This window comes from Zosterops lateralis (genome assembly GCF_965231275.1).
Source record: "Zosterops lateralis genome assembly, chromosome: 9".
Taxonomy (NCBI): domain Eukaryota; kingdom Metazoa; phylum Chordata; class Aves; order Passeriformes; family Zosteropidae; genus Zosterops; species Zosterops lateralis.
The window spans coordinates 24334090-24356987 of record NC_139769.1 but is presented as its reverse complement, the minus strand read 5'-3'; the positions used below and the strand labels follow the sequence as shown (position 1 = coordinate 24356987).

Below are 22898 nucleotides of genomic sequence, written 5' to 3'. Positions count from 1 at the left end.
ACCACTCCTAGTAGGTGGGAAGGACATGGAAAAGACTCAAAATGAGCTCTGCCCTTCTTTTCCAGAAGGCAGCAAATCTTTCCTCCAGGAAAGGGTCAGAGCCAGCCTGGGGTAGCAGTGTGCAATAGTCCCAGCAGTGCACAGCCATGAGCCCAGCCAGGGTTGGGATATAGTGTCGGCTCCCAAGGGAGCCACTGGCCATGGAAAAGGAGATACCATGCTGTGCAAGATCAGGCAAGCAGGGATGGATCCGTCATTCACCCACAAAATTTCAATGTCTCCTTGATCAGAACATGAAATAGCGCACTGAAACAAGATCAGTCTCCTCAGATCTTCACCTGGTATCAACCATCACAAAAGAAAGATATTTCAAAATACCACCCAATTGCACCACCCCGGGGCACGTACCCAAACCACTTCAATAGATTTCTGTCTAACCTGTTCTCCAATCTCCTATCCCACAGGTTTTCCCAACAGTCTGTCTTTCATTTTACCACTTCCCTGAAAGTTCAAAGGTTTATCCTATTACCCAGCTTTAATCCTTGCCTGATGCCCTCCTGCCTCTCTCAGCAGTCAGGGAGAAAAAACAACTGTCGTGCCTTTTAAAGCAACTTTTCCTGTTTCAGATGACTCGTTTCCTTCTGTATTTTTAGGCTAAACAAATCAATTCCTTCCATCTTCCATTACAGCTTACGTTTGCTAAGTGTCCTATTCTTGTCACTCCCCCTGGCTCCTCCCCATCTGCCCACATCTTTCCTACCAAGCACACTTCCAAATTCAGCCACAGTATTTAAAGCCCCTCTGAAGTCAGGATGGATCACATGCATTGCCATATACATTTTTTTATTCCTGTTTTTAATTATTTACCTCAAACAAGCGAGGTTGACCTGTAAACTATGCATTCATACTCAAAAAAACATAAGGTAAAAGAATGCTGAAGGAGAAATTAGCTAAGCTCACCTTCTCTAAAGGCTACAAAACATTTGTAGTACAGTGCTCAAGATCTCTCTCAAGCCAAAAAAGTTTGTGGGGATGGTCTGTCTTCCTGCCTCAATGCTTGAAATACTAAACAAAACAATTTGGTGCTAACAGAAATATCAGCAAGTAACAAATCCACATGTTCTATGACTCACAGTCCATCAGGTCTTCTTAAAATTAACCAAAATCACATGCAATGGGCAGAACAGGTGTTCTTAAATCATTTCAATTTTGCTATCTAATCAAAACTGCCTTCCAAGTCTGTAAGTTGATTTCCAGACATTTGCAGACCCCAAATTTTAACACAAACTCTGTTTTCTTTTCAAGTAGGGTGAGTGAAAAGATAAGCACTTCTAAAATTTAACAGGGTTGTCTCATCACAGGAATGTTGAAAAATGATGGACCAGCATGTCCCAAACATGAAAGCTCTCTGCCTGAGTCAGAAGTGCACTTCAGTGTATGGTCACAGGCACGAGGAGAAAACTAGAGTTTAGTACAGAGATATGGCCTCATTTTTCACTGCAACATTGTACTATTAGCATTCAATTACTTCCCTACACTTAATTAACTCCTTGTTGAATCTTAATGTGATAATGAGAACTTTAATTCAAACCATATACCATGTCAATGCTATGATCTTAACAGCAAAAATAGATTTTATTTAAGTCACCCAAGGCCCATAATCCCTCTGCCTTTTTATAACACTGTGATTCATATAAAAGTACAGCAGGTGCACCAGGACAAGAATTGTCCTTGATTGCCACTAAAAACATTAACAAATAAAATCTATTTTGAAACCAAAATCAGTTGGCTTAATAGTTCTCACTTGTTCATCTCTCTGCAAACTGAAAAGCAGCAGAGATGGTGATTGAGGATCTCTGGAGATCCTGTACCTATGTTCAAGCACCTGGTTAGATCATTCATTCTGACAAAACTTCCACCTTTTGAACAACCCACAGCAGAGACCCGTGATATGACTCTCTCTTAGCCCCTCTCTCTGCCTCACATTCCATAAACTCTTAAAATCAGACTAGAGACCTACCAAACCCAGAACATCAAGACCCAACAAGGAGCACACCTGATGTTCCAGCAGGCTCCTCAGCTCTGTAAGAAACACCAACAACAAACAGATCACGTAACTTTACAAAGAAAACTGGAAGTATCACGCTTGGCTCTTAGCAGCCAAATCTAACTATCTGACAAACCCTCAACCTCCCAACCTGAAGGATTGCAAAAGAAGTTTTGAAACAGAGGCACGAAATGAGTGTGAGGATCATGTGTTTTCCCCACCAGTGAAATGCAGACCTGCTCTATTTCCCTGACTCCTCATGAAGAGCACAGCTCCACATCAGTGAGGCTTTGGGATGCAGTGGAGTATGTCCTTAGCAAAACATGTGCCTAAATTCACTGTTAGCAGTTTTCCTGAGGTAAGCTTCAGCTTGGGCACACTTTGCTCCTGGATGTGCAAAGCACTTGCAGGACCCTGGCACGTCACAGAGGTGCCTAAATCCCCTGCAGGTCGGTGGTGCACAGGCCATTCACTACCCTCCTGAATCATGGCCTGCACAAGTCTTCCAGCATGTGCTGAAGATGGATCTTGCAGTTATTACACATGATGATAACAGGAATGACTCCATGCTGGAAGGACTCTGTTCCAAACAGCTGGGTAAGGCCTGCAGGGAGGGAAAGCCGAGGGGGAAGATGGGCAAACAACCCGCCCCAGGAACAGCATCCTGTGCTATTGGCAAAATTGCTGACATAACCTTCAGCTGAGAAAGGAAGGGCAAACAGCAGATGAGTATCACCAGATGAGGGCACATTTTATGATGTTTGAACTTCACTTAAACAACACTGATCATCTGAGTGTAATGAGTAGAAGGAAATATGTTCATTCAGCCAAGGATCCTGTACTCCTTTCTTTTAAATGAAGAGTCACACATGGCCTAAACTTACAGCTATAAATAAGCAGGTGGTAACATTGCACTGTCCTAATTAAGTTCTAGGATCATTAAATCTTTTCTGTTACTATGCACAGGGCTTGCTGCTTTGCCTCAGCCTTTGCAAGGCCTTGCCATGCGCTGCTCACCTGAGTTCCTGCCTCAAACCTGAGCTCCTGTGCCCATGGACTCTCTTCTCCAGCCTTCCCATGGACTTTCCTGCTGCTTAGCAGCACCAAGTGAGCAATCTGTGATCATGCAGTCCCAGACTGGGTTGGTTTTCAGCTCTCTCTCCCATCCCCTCACTTCTGAAAGGGAGCATGGAGCAGTTCACTCTACAGCTGTGGTGCAGGGAATGCTCAGGTTGTTGTCAAGGCTTATCTGGGAAGACCCTTAGATGATTTGGTAGTCTGTTCATGATCCTCAAATTCAGAGTTTAGTTTAAGCACCAAATTCCTGGGGCCTAAAACTGCTTTCAATTAATTTTAATATTGGGCATGTTGGGCCCCAGAGGAACTGCACAGCCACCACCATGGACACTCAGCACATGCTCTCCTGAACTGACCAGAAACTCTGGCCACCATTAATAACACAATATGTCTTCTGAGAATGTTTCTCAGTATCTAAAGCTATTTATTTTCCTCTCAGCAGGTCCCTCTCTCATTAAGAGTGCAACTTCAGAGTCAATTTGGAATCATGGAAGGGTTTGGGTTGGAAGAGACCTTGAAGCTCATTCCATTTCAACCCCTGCCATGGGCAGGGACACCTTCCACTACCCCAGATTGCTCCAAGTCTGACCTTCGACTCTTCCAGGGGTGGGGCAGCCACAATCCATGGCCATTTGACTCAGGTCTGACACTAAACAAAGAAGACTGCAGAGGAGAAACCACAGATGTATCAGGAGTAAGTCTTTAATTCCAAACATTCAATAATTTGGACTTTCCAAGTGAATTAGGAAAGCAAATTTCACAGCATAACTATCTTGATGAAAGACAAAAGGATCTCTCAAAGTGTTGCTTAAAATTCTTTAACGTTGAACTATTGATTTAAACACTGTAGTTACTATTTATCACAAAAAACCAGAGGACAGTGAATAATTTTAAGACAAGAAAAATAATAAAATAACTAGTAATATGATTTAATTCTACATGCAGTTCTCTGCTTCTTGTTATATTTGGTCTCAGCTATCAGCCTACTGTAAAAGCCAGCCAAGAATTCTTCAAGCCCTGCCAGAGCTACAAATACTGGCCAGAAATATTTGTCATATCACAGCTCAGTTTCCAAAAAGTAAGATACTGGACTTTTACAGCCAGAAAAATACATGGTGCAAAGGACAATAAAAAATGAACTTACTTAATATTGTTGGAATGCATCAGATCAAACAAATGCAAGTACTCTTAATCCTGTAGGACTGCAGCATGACAAATACACTTCATTTAGATACTCAGCCCCCGTGAGTCAAACCAGTCTAGAAGATTCAGCCTCAGAACTGCTGGATGTTACTCAATTAGCGTGAGGCAATGATTTCCAGCCCTCAGCAACCAAGGCAGCCTGCTCCTCTGGAGAGCCAGACAGCTTTACCTTGGATTAAATGGATCGATTTTTCCACTGTGTGCACAGAACAGCACTGTCAGGCAATTTGAGTTTACTGGCCACAGTATTAATGGACTTTGCTGGTTTTTTTCAAAGCACTCATAAAGTAAAAAACACAGTGTCTTATAATGAGGTGTAATTGCAGCAGCAGCTTCTGCAACATGCGTATCTCCAAGGAAAATGTGTTGACACAGACATGCCCTTAAGAAGCTTGGGCTTTTTTATTTCCTTACTGTAGGGTACAGTATCTTCAGCCACAGGCAGCCCTATTCATTTCAGCCAGCCCACCTGTTGCAATAAGCCCTGCTTCCAGGAGAAGGACACCAGCAGGAATAAGTATCTCCCAAGGAAACCTCTTTGCTGTGTAATTCAGAACCCAGACACTCAGTAACACTAGTCTAGGTAAATCCCATGTACAAGCCTAAGATTAAGAAAACATAAGGAACCCTATTTCTTCATCTTGGATCAGGAAAAATTAGGAGCAAACCCAAATTCTGCATCTTGGCTCAGTCACAGCTATGCAGATACCCGGCCTCCAAGCCAGGATAGCTGCTCTAAGATCCTGTTTTCACCCACCCTACTGTAAAGCACCAGCAATGCTCAGCTGTACAACTTTACCTATTTAAAGTGAAAAAATTCCCTGAAAACTATCAATGACTGGAATCAGGAAAGTTCTTCAGATAGTTCATATGTAAATATATTGAAGGTAATGACTCTGGAGAAATGTAAAGCAGGATTTGTGTACTATTTTAAAGAGGATGAGAAAACTCTTTCCCATTCTGACATAATATAATGATGACTACTTACATGTCTGTGCTAATTGATCAAAGTGACTGAATCTAAGCTTTGACTAATACCAAAGTGCAAAGCTGGCTGAGAAGAAGGTACTTTAAAATGGAACATTGTTTAAGTGGAGGAATACATCAAGTAGGATTTTGCTGGTATCTGTCCTGGAGCTGGATTTTCTCCAGGGACTGGGATGATGAATAATAATGAATTGGAGACTACAGCTGCTTTCCAAAACCCCAGAGAGCACCAAGCCAGGTAAGACAGTTTTGCAGGATTCAAAGTTATCTTGACAACTTGAAGAGATGTCCTGAAGAAGTCAGGAGCTCATTCCAACAAGGCCCAAGTCTAGGTAGTACACTGGCAGAAACAACCAACAGGATACAATAATATATTGATATATCAATAATAAAATAACCAACATGGAAGCACAAGCTTATGCAGCAGCTCTGCTGGACAGGATCTACTCAGTAACCTGCTCTTGCAACCAAGCCAGGCCTCATTCTGATGCATCTAGAACCTGGGGTGGCTGCAGAGTGTGTGTCTCGGTTACAGGAAGGTGTCAAAAAACAACAATGACAACGGCTCCACATGAAGTGGAGAAAACACTCCATGAACTGGAGCTCCTCAGCCTCCAAGGACCATGAGGATGTGCTGATGGGTGAGCAACATGGATGGCAGTGTGCTTAATTAATAGTTTGATGGCAGCTCTCCAGTCCTTGCACTGTGCTCTTCACAATCCCAACATGCCTTCCCTTCTCTATCAATCCTATTCCTAGCTTTCAATCCTATTTCATGGATTCTTGATCCTTTTCCTAGTCCACTCCCGCAACTTTGTTCCTGACAACTTCTTTATTCATGTAAGGCAATGAGCTTGAAGCAAGAGCAGAATAATTATTTGGTATCTCCCACCCCAGTGTTAAGTTCCTCTAAACTCAATTAAACACGAAGAACTGCTGGCAGCTCCCTATTTGCCAGCAAGACACACCAAAGTAATAAGTGATTTCACATTCTGCTTTTGAAGACAAGCTATTAAATTCACATACTGTATTACTTTAATCAAGGATAGTTAATTAAGCTGTTCCCCTGACATGAATTTTTATCATTCTGCACCAGCCATACATAACTTTTCTAGGTCTCAGACCGGGGCCATGATGCATGTTTGCAATCTGTCTTTCCAAATTAATCTGTCACCACTTGTGAACTCAAAGTGGATCCAATACATCTTGTCTCAAACGTAACTGGGCTGAGTTTTGGGGACACTGGGGATGGGAGGGTGAGTGATGCTGAAGCACCACTTCACAAAAGGATTTCAATGCACTACAACTCACCCACCATGACACAAAACACTCTGTTAATATTTTAGTCTGTTTGCCTTGTTTTATTTCCTTAAGTGAACTCAGCTTCATGCTCTATGCTACCATCATAAAATCAATTCAATAACTTATATGCTCATAGTAATCATCAGCATCCATAATGCAGAAGTCATAAGTGCAGGCCATAAAGCAAGGGAGATCTGGAGTGTCAGGTTATTAAAAACATTAACCTATGATATGAATCTAAGTCTAAATTTATTGCAAGCAAAAACCCCCCAACAACTTTCTGTTCCCGGAGCTTAAGGACAGGCTAATGCTATGTTTTTCTAGAAAAGAAGACTTCAAACACAGCAGCCAAGGAGCCAGATATGGATCTCTTCTCTTTTAAAGTACTCACAGAAGTAGGAGAGCAAAAAGGAAAAAAAATTACATCACTCTTTGCCTATATGACTTAATCATAAGAAAATACGCTTATGAAGTAAAAAAGTGAACAAAATGAAAACTTGGACAAGTTTTTCAAATATTAACTGGGAATACTCTGTTATTATGCTGTGAGAATCAGCTGGAATTTACCCCCAGGAAAATAAGGAACACAGAGAAGATGTGTCATCCCATCTAGCCTTCTGTGAGTCTATGCCATCAAATCAAGCCAAGCTTTCCATAATCCCAACCAACCACTTTTATTTAAGTTTTCTAAAAGGCAGACTGATGAGGTTGATGTGAATTGGCTCTTTTCACACCTCATAATTTTACTTTTTTTTTTAAGAAGTACAACCAAAAGAGGCTGTTTAACATGGGACTACTGGATCACCAGCTCCATCAAGAACCCACTGAGCTGGGCCTGGCAAAGCCCCTGTCTATGGAGACACAAGGAGAAGCACATCAGAGCACTGAGGTCACTTATCTTTTAACAAAGATTGAAAAAACAACTATATTTTGTTTATTTCAGTGAGAGATCAAGTACAGCCAGAAGAACAGTTACCAAAACCCAGCCAGGCCCACAAGGAATATGCAAGTCCACTCCTTGAATCAGCTCTTGGCACTCGGGCCTTCTATGTGTTTTTCCCATTTAACAGATTTGTTTAGATAAACTCACAAATATGGGTATTTACATAGCATGACAGAATGGTGTATTTAGAGATTTTAAATAGAGTAACATTCTTTCAGGCTCATCATAAAATGAAAGCATGCCAAACTTCAACTAAAGAAACATGTTCTAACACCAAGAAACTTTTATAATTAATCCTCGCCTCAAATCATCTCAGAGAGTTATGAGTCTAATTACCGTCAGTTGGGAAACTGCTCATGTTACTGAAATGGCAGAAACCAGACCCTGGGTAACAGACAATCTGAATCCCTCCCATCCCATGACCAATTTACAGCTAAGCCCTGACTCACTGCATTAAGTCCGAAAATATTTCTCAGCATTAGCGACAGCTCATTGCGGGAGGAACAACGGACACGGGCGTGGGGGGGAAAATCCCCTCTAAACTCCACTGCTTTGCAGAAGGGATGGAGATAATACATTGCTAAAATAGTCTTTTTTTTGATGTTGTTCTCTTTTTTCTTTTTTTTGAAGATCACCAGGGCTATTCTTAGAGGAGTTACATGGTGTGCAGGTTGCAGTGAGCGAAGGCTTGGCCGCTGGCCAGCCCTGGCTGGATCTGCTGCCAGGCTGAGCGATGCCTCAGCTTGGGAAGAGATTTCTGCTTGCTTTTCTGATGAAGGAAAGGGAAAGGGGATGCAGAGAACTCCACACACAACCAGCTAAGAACAAGCTGCACTCTGGGAAGATGTGCCACTGTCTCCTCACATCTGCCGTCACCCAAGCCCTGTTTCACTGCTGAATGTTTTCCTCAGGAAGGAAATGAGCGTAAACACTTCAGAGGCAGCGTTCCCACACGGATATTATTCTTTGGAAAAGCTGGGCAGGACGCAGGGATTTAGAGAGCCAGGAGATCTCCAGCAGCAATAAATCCCACAAATATACAAGCTACTAAACTTGTGAATGCAGCCAAGCCCTTATAAAAAAACGTAAGGCACATTTTGACCTCGACTCACTCTTAGACACTGTGAAGCAACTTGAAGCTGGTTATTTCAGAGCCCCACCAGCCACCTGAACCAGCTGAGATTTCCTGTGCTGAGCTCAGGTGATTGCTTGGCTAAGGGAATGTGCTCTCCAACTCTACAAAGAAGTTGCTGACACCCCATCCCTGGAAGTGCTCAAGGCCAGGCTGGGCGCGGCTTGGAGCAAGCTGGGATAGTGGAAGGTGTCCCTGCCACTATCGTTAACATCCCTTCCCCCCCAAACCAGCCTGTGATTCCATGATTCCATGAAAAAGAAAGGGTAATCTGCCAAACCCACAGCATTTCAGCACAAGTGCCACACTGCCAGCATTGCTCCAACTAAATCACCCTCTGTGTTCCACCACACCTGAAAACCAAATCTGTCCCTCCTCTCTCTCACAGCAGTTTTGTTTCTTTGAAAGACTAAAGGAAAGGAGAAAACCGATGGAAAAGAGAAGCCTGATGGCATTCCCCCACACACTGCCCCTCCATACCATGGAGCCCAACATCCAAATATCCACAGAATCACAGAGTTTGGGTTGGAAGGCACCTTAAAATCCATCTCATTCCACCCCCTGCCATGAGCAGGGACACCTTCCATTATCCCAGGTTGTTCCAAGCCTCGTCCAACCTGGCCTTGGACACTTCCAGGGATCCAGGGGCAGCCACAGCTTTTCTGGACAACCTGTGCCAGGGAATAATTTCTTCCTAATATCCAATCCAACACTGCCCTCTGGCAATTTAAGGCCATTCCCCCTCAGTTCTGTCACTCCAGACCCTTATCCCAGGTCTCTCTCTCTTGTAGGCCTTTACTGAGGAAAGATGACAGCACAACAACCCTATGTCACAGAATTTTCCCCTCACCAGGTTGTGCCTTTTCTTAAAACACCCTTAGCTTTGGAAACTCCTCCCAGGCCACTCTCCTGCAAGTACAAGGATTTGGGAATAAAAGTGCTTGTTTGCATGAAATTTTGGGGAAGAACTGGTAATATGTGAGCCCGCTGTTGCTGTGTTTGCAGGCAGAGCAGCTGCTTCTGATTCCCAACACTTGCCTTCAGGTGCTGCTGCAATACAAACTACATTTAAATACATATACACACTCACACATAATTAGAATATGATTACTTTATTAAGAACCACTGGCTTTGTGTTCCCATGCAGAGATTATCTGTTGGCTTGAAATTTTTTTTAAAGCTGCCTGTCTTTGATGGTATCCCATGGAAAGATTACATATTAGATAGAGCAGCACATGGTCCACACAGACCAAATGTGGGAGATGAAAGCAGAGCACTGAGAACTCTGTTTGAGCACCAACGCTGCTTCTTCCATGAACAAGGAACAAACAATTTAAAGAAAAAAAAAGAAAGAAAAAAAAAAAAAAAAAAAAAAAAAAGGGTTTTCTTCTCAGTGAGAACAAACATGAAGCTGTGTATTAACTTAAGTCAGTATTACTTTGGTATCTGTATAAACCACTGCTTTCCATTAGAAATTATTCATGAATTATTCAGGAGATTTTTTAACATACCTACATGCAATTCCAAACTCTGTACTCAAAAGAGTCTGAATTATCTGCTCAGCTTTTTCGGAATATTGAAGTACTTGCCTTTACTGGCATAAACTTATTTCCATAGAGGTTTTCTTTCTGTCCGTGACTTTTTCTTACTTAAAAAAATCCTGAACTTTTGAATGTTATACTCATAATATTGTTTCCCCTTCTCCTAGTCCAACGTCTTACTCTTCTTTCCACCAGCTGAAATGCAGAAATCCCTTCCAATACACATTTAAGGCTTCCAGCTGCCTGAAAAGCAGCTGGTCTTGGCTATCCACAAAATCAAAGGGAAACAGCCAAAGTCCAAAAGCTCAATTATAGCGAAAAACAGATGAGGCTGAGCCCCTTCCAGCCCTGGTGTAGGAATACACAGTGCAGAAGGATGAATACACTCACTGTTTTATTACTGGAGGTGGCTGAAGCAGTTGTAGATCAGCCAGAGGTACTTTTTTCTGGGGGAGGGGGGGTTTCTACAGGGCACCAGCAAAACCCCAAGAACACCAGGAATATTGTCAGTCTCCCCATCTGTGAGTGGAGGTTACATCCTGCTTTAATCCACCAGCAGGGATAAATTCCCCCTCTTGGCTCACTCACCTGCTCCCAGAGGGTCACACCAGGGCTGCACAGCCCCCCAGCAGCACAGAGCTCCTGGACAAGGTGCAGGTGAGGCTGCTGTGCCTTCCCAGAGCTCCCAGAACCACACACAGGTGAGCCAGCACATCCCGAGGTCACGCCAGGTCCTCGGGAAACCTGGATTTGCCAATCCTGTCACCCTGAGCACACAGCAATTAAAGCTAAAGAGCTAAAGGACCCGTTAATGCAGCTAATGAGCTTCCCCAGCAGCATCTCCAGCTCTCCTTCCCTTTCTCTAGAGAAGACATCATTAAATCAAGATCTTTCCTGCTGTGTGCCCTCACATCCCAAAAAGCCTAAGCCTGGGTAGCCCAGCCCCTATGAAGACCCCGCATTTCCCTGGAAGAATTAAGAAGAAAAGAAGTCCACTCAAAAATGTTCACCATAGTTTCAAGTCATTTTGAGCTAAACACCAATTCCCACCTTTGCTCACATCCAGTGGTGAAGCACAACCAAAATATGGAACAAGCAAACACAAAACTCCAGCTTGCAGTGGTGGGAATGCTCCTGCTCAAGGATGATGTAAGCATAAAACTGCTTAACAGGTGGAAACCGAACCAAAGCAGTGACTACTGAAACAGGGAAGTAACATTTCATTCTCATTTAGTACAACAGGAATTGTCTACCTGAACCTTAGTTAAATAACCGGTGCTCTCTGCTACGACTTGTGTTCCTGGGAGTACTCCTCGCTCTTGGATCTTATAGTTTATGTTGCCTGAAAAGGTATTTTTTAACATTTTGTATGAAATAACCAGGATGAATTGAAGAAAACTCAAGCTAAAAATAATTTAGGTGATTAAAAAAGCCTCATGTGGATTGGATTGTGAAGAAAAATTGCATTTTGGTGTAAAAAAGGAGACAAAAGCCAAGTTACTTCAGAACAATAATGGTCCAAAGTGGACTCGGAGCTTTTGATTTTCTAATCCCAGAAGAGTGGATCAACAGGGCTTTTAAAAAATAGTGCCAAATTCAAAGCTGAAAATGTTCTTTGAAAAAATAAGTTAGAAAATTGTCAAATAATGACATCTGGGATTATGCAACACGCTGCTGTCATGTGTTGTTCATGACAAGAGGAGAAGTTCAGGGCTGCAGGGAGCCCTCTGAGTCTCATCTCACCTCCCCTTGTGGTGCTTCTGCTCCTTTTTCCCCTTTCTTGTCACATTTTTCCCTTCCTCCTTTACCCCTCCAGCCTCTTCCTGGGAGGGTCATTTAACTCCCACTAATGTATTCTTCCTTGGGCTTTGGACTGCTTTAAGGTCCCTTCCAATTCAAATCTTCTAAGATTTTATGGTTAAATCCCCAAAACTGGATGCTGGAGATCTTCAGATTTTTCATTTGACTTGCTTCAAGTTCACCTCCTTTAACTGCTCTTCAAAGACATCAGTTAGGAAAGTTTGCAAAAGAAAACACCTCCCTACTGAAAAAAATACCTGCAGTATAACAAGTTCCAGCCAAAACACACTGACTGTACAAAGGATCTGCCTGAAACCAGCCCTGAAAGTCACAAGGGCTTCACCTCAGCTTCAAAACATAAAAATTAATAAATTCATAGAATCACAAAGATTGGAAAATGCCTCTAACATCACCAGTCCAACCACTAACGCAGCACTGCCAAGGCCATCACCCCACACACCACATTTGTATTGGTTTAGTCTAAAATGGCACATCCCTCTACCCCTTTTCCAGATGCAATACTGTATTCAGACTAAAACTGAGAGATCACAAAGGCTGTACAGGTGAACACCTAGTGAAGCACCTATGGATGAATTTGTTGTTATCTCCATGCTCTACAACAGTGAAATCAGCACCTCACCAGATACAGAAATCCCAGACCCTACATTTGCTCCGCAACCACTTTGACTCAAGGAGTCCCTGAAAAGAAAGTGTGAGCAGACCCACATAATATCTGTAATTAAATGTGAACAGAGGAAAGGCTGAACTGCTTTGCTGCTATCACAAGGAGGTCAGGAGACCACAGCTCCCCAGTGGTCAGGAATACTCCAAACTGGGACTCTCAGGCCATAGCAGCTGCCTGGATTTACAGCTTTAGTTTCTATCAGTGACTTCTGGTGATTTTAGGTATTTCTTCATGATTCATTCTGCCTGTATCTTGCCTAATCCTCTGCTCCAAAACAGCAGAGTTAATAATTAACACCTACTAGGCAACTGCTGAATAGCAAGTACCAAAACAGAGGATACAGAGAGCTTCTCTTGCTGACAGCTTGCAAAATCCTACAGCTCATCTTTCTTAAAGCTTCAGTTCTGCAAGTCTGGAGACACTCATGTTCTTTAAATATATATATATAAAAATAATAAAAAAGAATCTGAAGGTTCCTGGTCCTCACAATTGTGGAAGAAACTCCTAAATCAAGAACTTGCCACCTTGCCATGACTGCTGACTCCTGTTTCACCAACAGCTCTGTGTCCATCCTCCTCAACAGCATCAGCTTTCTCAGAGAGGAGGGAGAAAATCCCAGGCAGAAACTCACCTGTTAAAATGATACAGGCATGTAAACACCACAACCTGCATGGAAAATGACCTGCTTCCACAAGTGACAGTGGCAATGTCTCTGCAGGTTTTGCAAGAATCCTTTCTTTCCACCACCAATGTGGGCTGGTCCTGAACCATGTTCCTGAGAGCTGCCCATCACTGCTAGGTTTTCTCCACCATCAAGTCCACAATTACAAGTTGCTTCTGAACACTGTTATTTTAATACACTTTGAAAGAAAAAGAATTATGTATTTTTAAGCTTTCTACTTTAAAATCACATTCATCAAGAACCTGAGAAATTGTATCATTCTACCTCTCCATAGGGCACTGTGAGGATTTATTCACCAAAGGGGGAAGAAGAAAACAAAGTCTGGTCTGAAGAAACACACTGGAAGCACAACAATTTTTATATGATTTTCTGACTTACTAAAAATATTTATTAATGGTGTTAATTTATCTTATAAATTTTCAAAATTAAATACTGGAGGAAAAATGAATACTTCTTCACCAGAACCATTTTAATGGAATCCAGAAGAAGAATATTAATACCTAGTGCAATAATTTACTTTGATGTCTATATAATATGCAGTGACCCGTAAGTGGAATGAGCTAAAACTGTCATAAATTCATTATGAGAAACCATTCTTTGAAGAATATCAATGCAAATTTGAAATGAAATGGGCAATATGGAAATGAGCTAATTGCACAGTGTTTAAAATAACTGGCTCCAGTAACAATGTCCTTTCTGTGCACTTCTATTTCAGCTGCAAAAAACACTGGAGAGGCTGGGTTATGAAAATTGAAATGCTGTAATTACTTAGTAGTGATAGTGATAGGGCAGCATTCATTTAGACTCTCAGACTCCGGGGACAAAAAGAGATCCAAAGGATGATTCTACAATTCTCATTTTTCTCAGAAAGAGAACCTCGGATGGCATGCAGTGTGAAATGTGCCAACTCAGGCCCTGTCAACAAAGACTGGAGGAAAATACTATATTTCCCAGGGGGTTTTCTAGGTATCATCTTATAAAAGTAGAATGCAAAATTTGTGTTAGTATCCTACAAAGGTTTGGGTTGGAAGGGACCTTAAAGCTCACCCCAGTCCCACCTGCTGCCATGGGCAGGGACACCTTCCATTATCCCCGGTTGCCTCAAGCCCCATCCAACCCGGCCTTGGACACTTCCAGGGATGGGGTACAGGCATCCAGAACTATAAGGATATTTTCCTCCATCTGGAATCTTCCCCAGGTGGGGCCCAGCCCCTGCTTTGCCCTCTCTGTCCCAGTGCTGCTCAGAGTGGCTCTGCCTGGAGCAAGCCCCACCTCTGCCCCCCAGGCAAAGGCAGGGGGCCAGGGGTGCCCAGCCCACCCAGCTCCTTTATCCCAGTGTGAACCCTGCCACCTCGGGCAGAAGGAGCTTGGTATTATACACCCCTCCCTCCTTCATCTACCTACTTTTGAATTTTAATCCCTGGCTCTCCTTTACCCACTGATTTTGGAGCGGCACTTCTGTAGCAGAGGCTTTTGTTTGTGGTTTGTTTCTTCAAGGGGAGGGAGGAGAGTCCAGATGTGGAGCAGCTCCATGCTGGGCTGTGAGGAACCTGTGGGACCTGTTCCCACAGAGCTGCCCCGGGCCCTGGGGTTTGGCTGACACAGCATATGGGCAAAGTGGATGCCTGTCCCTGAGGGAAAACGTGTGGGGGAGCAGGCTGCCTCTGGAGCCCTCTGTTCCCTGCTCTCTCTCCCAGCTCTCAGCAGCACAGAAGCTGGATGGACAAATAGCACAGGAACTTCTGCACATTATCCCATCCCCATGCCCATCTGGTGATGCTCACTTTGTCCTTTTAGCATTCCCACACTCCAGAAACCAAAGAAAAAGGGTGTATCAATTTCTTTTACCCCTCCCACAACAACCCAAGCTACATTTTGCTGTGTGTTTTTGTGGGTTTCACCCTGACTGGATTCCAACACAAGAACCAACATCTCCAAGTATTCATTAAGCTGAGGCTATATATATGCAACATCTATATGTACTGGTATTCCATACCTAAAGAGGCTCCAAGAGAGGTGGAGAAGGAATTTGGACAAGGGCCTGGAGTAACAGGTCAAGGGGGAATGGCTTCAAACAGGTTGCCCCATCCCTGGAAGTGCCCAAGGCCAGGTTGGATGGGACTTGGAGCAACCTGGGACAGTGGAAGGTGTCCCTGCCCATGGCAGGGGTGGCACTGGATGGGCTTTAAGGTGCCTTACAACCTAAACCAACCTGGGATTCTGTGATCTGAAAGCAGTAGGGAAAATAGGCAGGGCAAGATGCAGAGAAATTAATAGCCCCTCATTTACATACAGAAAATATATTTCTAGATATCCATCTTTTACAGTGGATAATGAACCAACAGGATGAAGTTTTCCCAACACTTGTCCTGGAGCTGACCCTGTGCTGGTGGAATGGGGCTTATGCAGCAAGGAAAGCAAACAAGGGGCCAGTGCAGGATTTAACACACCCAAACTCTTCAGGACAGACAAAACCCAGGAAAATCTCTTCTTTCTAAGGGCCTGAAGGCTCTCAGGCATTTTTTGTTTTCTTCCCCTTATAAGCAGAGCATGAGCAAGTTCTATCCTGAAAATGTGTGTTCTGAAACACTGCCACGGCACAATGGTTTAAAATTAATAATTAGGACATTAAAGACAGAAATCTTCACACTGTAATATGCATTACTTTGCGCTAACTTCAGTTTTTACAAAGCTTTTCACCAATGTACTGCACCAGTGCTGAAATAAAAATGCAGTTATGCATTTTAAACGCTGCAATTCAAAGCTTACCTAGCAATAATAAGCAGCATTGGCTTCAAGTATTTTAAAGTACCAAATTAATTATATTTCCATGCTTAAATTTGCTCTTGTGGTATTTTACATCTTAGAGAAGAAGACACCACAAACTCCCCAGATAAACTTAGTGGCTACTCTATTTCTTTTTTATTTTGTTTTTTGTAGCACCTAGATTGGGCAGGTTGGTAATAGAATTAAAATGTATTTTCCTAAATTGATATGGAATTCGACATATACCAATCTTTGCACTGCACATCAAAAACATTTATGATTGACGTATCTATAACATGCATTTTACATCTTGTGTATAATATATATATTTAAATAGGGGTCTTCCCTTTCACAGATTACATTTCATATGGTTATTAAGGTGTTTCATTCTGCATTTTCTGCCAGGCTTTTAATTTCACACACTTCATCTATCAGATATTACTGTCTACTTTAGACACATCAGTACAGAAAATGATAACTGGTGTTGAATACAGAGTCACAGAGGCGGGGGATTTGCAATTCCAAGTAATGCGGAGCTGGGTGACAAATGGAGAACAGCATCTGGGCTGAGAAGCTCAAGAGAGACAAAAATTACATTTGCAGGTAAGTGGAGTGGAAATTTGTGGAAATTGGGTAAAACAAAAAAGCAAAACATTGTTATTAAAGGTGGAGTGAGAGGTAGCAAGAGCAACAGAGAGGCAATTTTCTCCTAGCTCCAGCAGGAATCCATCTCAAGCTCTAACACGCAATTTCACGACGGAGCTGTAGGATGAAACACAGGATTATACCTAATTATTTTGGGGGTTTGGGTAACAAAACATAAAAATCTCAGCAAGTGATGGGCCTTTTGTGCCAGTGCAGCCCAGAAAAGGATGAATAAAAGTTATAAAAACATCCACAACCTGAAATCCAATAAATATCAAGATAACCACCCAACAGAAAAGAAATGCAGCTTTAGGGATTTGGTATTTTCAGGGATATCTATACTATGACAGCCTAGTTCAGAGGAAAATTGATCTGGCTCCTGAAGTCTGCCAAAGAAATGCTAAGCTGAAGAAATACCACACATCTCATTTTACCTTTTCTGGCAGTAATATTTTAAAATGGAAAGCCAGGAGTGCTGCAAGAGTATGTAAATGAGGACAATTAAATTTGCCCTATTACAAGTATTAAAAAGGCTGTTATGTAATTGTACTCTGTATATTTAACATGATGGTATAGAGCTAAACAGTCCTTTCCAAACAAAAAGTTAATAGATTTTTATTAATGTGTTATTTATTTTGGTCATACCTTCTTGTCAAATATTAATACTGCTTGAGTTTTGGCATTTTAGCTTTCAAAGTGACAAATCCATGGGACTAGCCACCATTCGCTTAGGGCCAAAAACCCCATCCAGATCTGCTGAGTGACAAACTCAATGCTGGCAAAACTCCCTTTGTTTTGGAGAAGGTTTATCATAAAACCTTCCCCCAAGATGATGGAGAAATGCGGGAGAGGTTTTGTAGAACCACTGTGGAGTCACGGGAAGCTGAAGTTAAGTTTTAACACAGGGTGGAGTTCAGCAACACGTGTGGCACATTGGCACCATGCTGGGCATGGAGACAAAGCCCAGGATCCCAATAAACCATCCCAGCCAGGCCTTCTGCTTCTGAACCCACAAATAACCATCCTAGCTGCTCATTTACCTCCAGGAATAATCGCACACACGAGACCTTCCATGCACCATCTCACATGAAAATTAGCACAGCTTCCATGTTTTCTTACCTGTGTGTGTATATACATGTGCACAAACCAACACTTGTGATTTAAAAACATGTACAATATGTAGTACAAATTACTTCCCTCTTTCACCTATCTACTAGTTCTTCATTGATCTGACTCCAAACATCCCTGGTTTAGCTGAGCAGCCACCAAAGCACTTGGTGGAATGACAATCCAGTGTAGCTCCAGCTCCCCAGCACCTAATCCTGCTACATCCCATTCCCATCCTGCAGGCTACAAGGATGTGGGACTATCAGCTCAAGTGCAATGACTCTGGCTTTGTTTTGAGGGTGGAGATACTCAGGAAGGTGTCCGAGGTACCTGGAATGAAACCGGGAGCAGAGAGATCCCAGTGGCAGGTGGAGAACTGGAGAAACAACCTGACTAAAGTAGTGAATCAGGCCTATGGATACAAAGGAATGACAGGAAAACAAGCTTAGTTTACCTTTTCCTGTTTTCTTTTTTCCTCTCTTGTCAAAACCCTACATTTTAACCCAAGGGGGGCTTTGATCCCACCAGAAAATGTCTTCCCACGGAGCATCTTGTGTATCCCCCCGCAGGCAGCCCCAGCACAGCCATTCCTGTTGGCACTGTGTCTTAAGAGCATTTCTGCTTTCCTGAGCCAGAGCTGCTCAAGCTTTGAGCCCAGCTTAAGCCTCAGGATGAAGCTGAGAAGGTGGTAATTCAGTGACACAGCCTCATCTCTCCCACAGATACCCACATTGGTACCAGCCCTTCTCTGGCTCCTCCTCAAGCAGAATCAAGCCTGGGACTCTGACCTCAGCACCCAGTGTGAAATGAGAGTTTCCCTGACGACTGCCATGTCCTCCCATTCCTTTTATCTATCCATGTGACCTTCTTTCCCCCTGATTCAGAAATACTGCAGCACCAAAGGCAGAGATGGCAGCACATCAAAGAGCTTCAGTTACGAGGGAAATGGGTTTATTTCCACTTGAGCTGAAATTTATTTTTTTTTAAGCAAGACTTCAAAATACCTTAAAAAAGTAACAGAGATGATAGTGAGATTGAAAAATTCAGTGGCATCTGAATAACATAATTCAAGCACCAGTATCAGGGGATAAGATAACCCAGCCAGAGCAGTTCCCAGACACTGGGGTTACACATCTCATCTGGGCTGTGTTTCTGAAGGGGATGTAAATGTGCAGCCCTGTGGACAATAAAGAAATGTGGGATTAAGAAACAAGAGAGGAGGAAAAAGGGCCAGTCAATTCTCCCACCGCCTTTTCTTGTTCCTAAAATTTCAGTTGCCTGGAAATGGCTGATGAGAAGATGGGATTATGTAAGCACTTGCCAGCTTCTCACACGTTTAGGAAATGAAAGCTTCAGTGATGGGTAGCTTAACCCATCCTCTAAGCAGTGAGCTAAAACATGTTTACTGAGGAGAACTCGAATAGTAAAACCCCTTTAAAAAAACCAGAAGTGATGAGGACTTGACAATTGCCAGGATTAAAAAGCTGCATATATTACAGACAAGGTAATCTCTTTATAGTAAGATGAGGAAAAGGAAAATAAAGCCCTCTTGGTGGGCAAGACAGTTTTTGTTTTAAAGCATATCCATCCTGTCTGGCTGAAGACTTTCTTGTGTTATTGGCTTCTTTTTTTTTTTTTTTTTCCTCCTGATAAACATGACAAAAGAAGAGCTACACCAGCCTTCCAAATCCTTATTGTTACATTTTCCAGTAAAACTCACTGCTCCCATCAATAGGAAAGTAAGAAGCCCTGTGCTCTTCCTACATTTAATCAGGTGAACACTTGGGTGCTACAAGACAGCCAGCACTAACCAAAGTGTAAAATAGCTTGAGCTAGTTTTGAACATACCTTCAGCAAGTTTGTCACCCCAGCAGACCTGAGTTTTCCTGAGCTCTTCCTCTTCCTCCATGTCATTCCAGTGACATGGTACCCTCTGCAAATACTCTCATTTAACTACAGCTGAAGGCCAGTCGAAAATCTAACATAGAATCACACTATATCCAGAGCTGGAAGGGACTCGCACTGACTCCAACTCCTGGCCCTGCACAGGACTCCTCAACAATCTGTTAAAAACTTCTAAAAAATCCTCTCAATCCTGCTCCAAGCTGAAGTTGCATCACTCATTGGAACACCAGCAATGCAAAATTGCAGGTAGCAAATAGATGATCTGGAGGTTGAAGAAGAAATCGTATTGCCTGCTGCTCAGCCACAGGACAGGGCAGCAAAATAAACTCCATTTGCCACAGGTGCAGGAATGCACCTGCAGTTGTGTAATGTAAGTATGTGTGTCTGGGAGAGGAAACACAAAGTAGTCAGGTTGCTGGAGCTCACATCTTCATGGAAAGTAAAAAGTTCCAAACAGTGGCTTTTTCTACAGCTGCCCAGTAATGGCAAAAGGCAAATCCTCAGCTGGTGATAATGGTTATGGTTCTTCTGGGATCTGCTGCTGATGTTTTCCCTCTGGACCTACAGATGGAGGGGGAAAACCCCAACCATTCTACATGAAGAAAAGCTGCACTGAATGCAACCAGATGTGAAAACTTGCACCCAACTACAGAAAATTTGTGGGATGTCTTTGAAAGCTTCGACTGGGCAAAGCCCCAGACAGCCAATAACAAAATGTGCAGTCCTTCAGCTTTGGAAGAGAAGACACAACTTCTCAGAAATGCCAGAAGTGACTCAACTGTGACTTTTAAGCTGCTTCAACAGCATTTTAGTTATTTCAAGTAGTCCTAATAGTTTACCTGTGATTGCCTTTCCTTAAGTGGATCTACAAGCTGGCAAAGTGCTCAAATCGGGCCAAAAGAAACACACACAATTTTTTGTGACTGCTGTGTTATGAATATATTGTTTTTTTCTGTTCCAAACTGCCTTCTCTGGGAATTTTAAAATACAGAAAACCAGCAAGTGTAGAGTAAATAATATCTACATAAGTAGGTCATTTTCTTAATGGCAGGGAAGCGCAGTTTTACTCCAGCTCCTTTATAACACAGACACGCACATTTCCAAATAAAGCGTATTTTCAGATCTGTAAGGAAGAGGAGTGACTTATAATCATGGAGGCACTCACTCCAAGATCAAGTAGAGCCTAATTCAGAAAGACAAGCAGGAAAAAGTCATATTTTGCACCTTCCATGAGAGCTATGCAGGGAGTTGTGACATTTTGGAGAAAATCCTCTCGCCTTGCATAAGCCGGAGCCGGAGGGTGCTGCACGCTGCATATTCCATTACAAACCAGAGCCGCGTTAGTTCAGTAGAGAAGTGATAAGTTCAATCCTTACCAAGTTTTCTTGGTTCCTGGCTGCTATTTTCTGATCATCTTCTCCCCCATTTTTCATGTATTTGACCTCTTCCACTGGTTTGATCCTATACTCATCTGAGCACCAAGAAAAAAAAAAAAAAGAAAAAAATAAATTTGAACCAGTGTAGTTCAGCAGCTGGGATAAAAACCAAACTAAAACCAAAACAGCTGACTAGAATAGGCCCTAGTTAAGCAAAGCAACTAGAAATTACATGTATATCTTTTCAAAGGCTTACATGTGACTAATTCCAAGGAAGCTTCTCCTGCCTGAAGTTTCAATAAGAATTTCAGTAGCTCTCTGGTCTGGTATAGCCATGGCACCAGGAAACAGGAATGTTTGGTGTGTAGTCTCTCTTAGATTCCTAGTTTTCTGTTTAACATGTTTAATACAAACAAGTTCTTTGCTCCTGCACCCTCCCTGGATTTCCAATCTCAGTGGACCAACAAGCCATGTACAGTGGTTACTCAAGAGAAAGCTGCTCATGGGTGTTCCTTGCACAGCAAAGCTGATGGAGGCTACAGAAAATGTAGGTTAAAAGCTAGAAAAAAGCCAACCTAACCACTTTTCCCTTTTTAAAATTTTCTTTTTCCTAATGACACAATGCACAGTCATAGAATGATTTCTGGAGAAAAGGCCCCATGCTGACCATCTTCCTCTTCTCACTTCCCCCATCAACCCATTTTTTTCTGCACACAAACATTACCCAGACGGAAATTCAGCCTGAAAATAAGTAAGAAAGTAAGATTCTTGGTTTGTCCCTAATATTTATCAGCTCTTCAAACACTAGAATTCCCAGCAATAAGGCCAGTATGGAAACGTTATCTAGCACGCAGGTACTATGAACTCAAAGCTCCAACAAGGGATTTTTTTTCCTTGGTAGGACAAGATGGGATTTCAGGAGAAGTTATTCACTCCTGCAGCCTGTGAAGCCAGCTCCTGCAGTACCAACACTGCCCTTGCTCAGTCACTTTTTGCTCTGGTTATCTTTGCAGCATGTTGATCTATTGGAAAAAACACCCAGAGTTTTGCATCCACCCTCCTCCAGCCAGGATAAACAATGCAGAAGAGAAACTTCATCCCACAAAAGGGGAAAATATTAATACAAAGTGAAATGAGTCACAGTACACTCAGAATAAAGAGCAAATTAGAAGATACTGCACAAACTCTCCTCTTTTTCTATGTGTTTTCAAGCAATTTCTCTCACTTAAACTAAGGGAAAAACAAAGCACAAACAGATTTTTCTTGGTTACTGTATTTTTTTAAAAAGAGTCTATTTTATTTAGACAAAGTTGTTTTCAGAAAACTGTTAACCGCAGAGTCTAGAAGTTAAATAAGCCTTGCTTTGGAAATTAAGGCTTATTTTTAAAATAAAGTTGTTTCAAAAAACAATCTTATTTTACAAAATACATCGTGGTTTTGCATTTGGTCTAGACCACATCTATACATTTTCTTTATTACAGAGTTCAAAGAAACTGAATCTATCAAATAGAAGCATCTCAGATGCAGAGCCTCAGATAAGATAGAAGAATTTAAGATGATATTATCAGATTGGTAAATGTGAACAACTCTGAGGGGTTTTTGTTATTGTTTGGTTTGTTGTTTTTTCTTTTTTATTTTTTTCTAGTGTAATTCAGCTAGTCTGGAGGTGACAATTCATAAACTCAGAAGAGCTGAACACA

General features: G+C 42.3%; 1 protein-coding gene across 1 annotated transcript in view; it reads right to left on the bottom strand.

The window, feature by feature from the left end:
* The window catches only part of LOC310912911 (uncharacterized protein C1orf21), a 112828-nt gene that overhangs the window by 23910 nt on the left and 66020 nt on the right, over window positions 1–22898 (bottom strand). The window contains exon 3 of the mRNA XM_083867894.1: window positions 21199–21293. Within this exon, the coding sequence (XP_083724020.1) occupies window positions 21199–21293 (95 nt within the window). The remainder of the gene's footprint in view (window positions 1–21198; window positions 21294–22898) is intronic.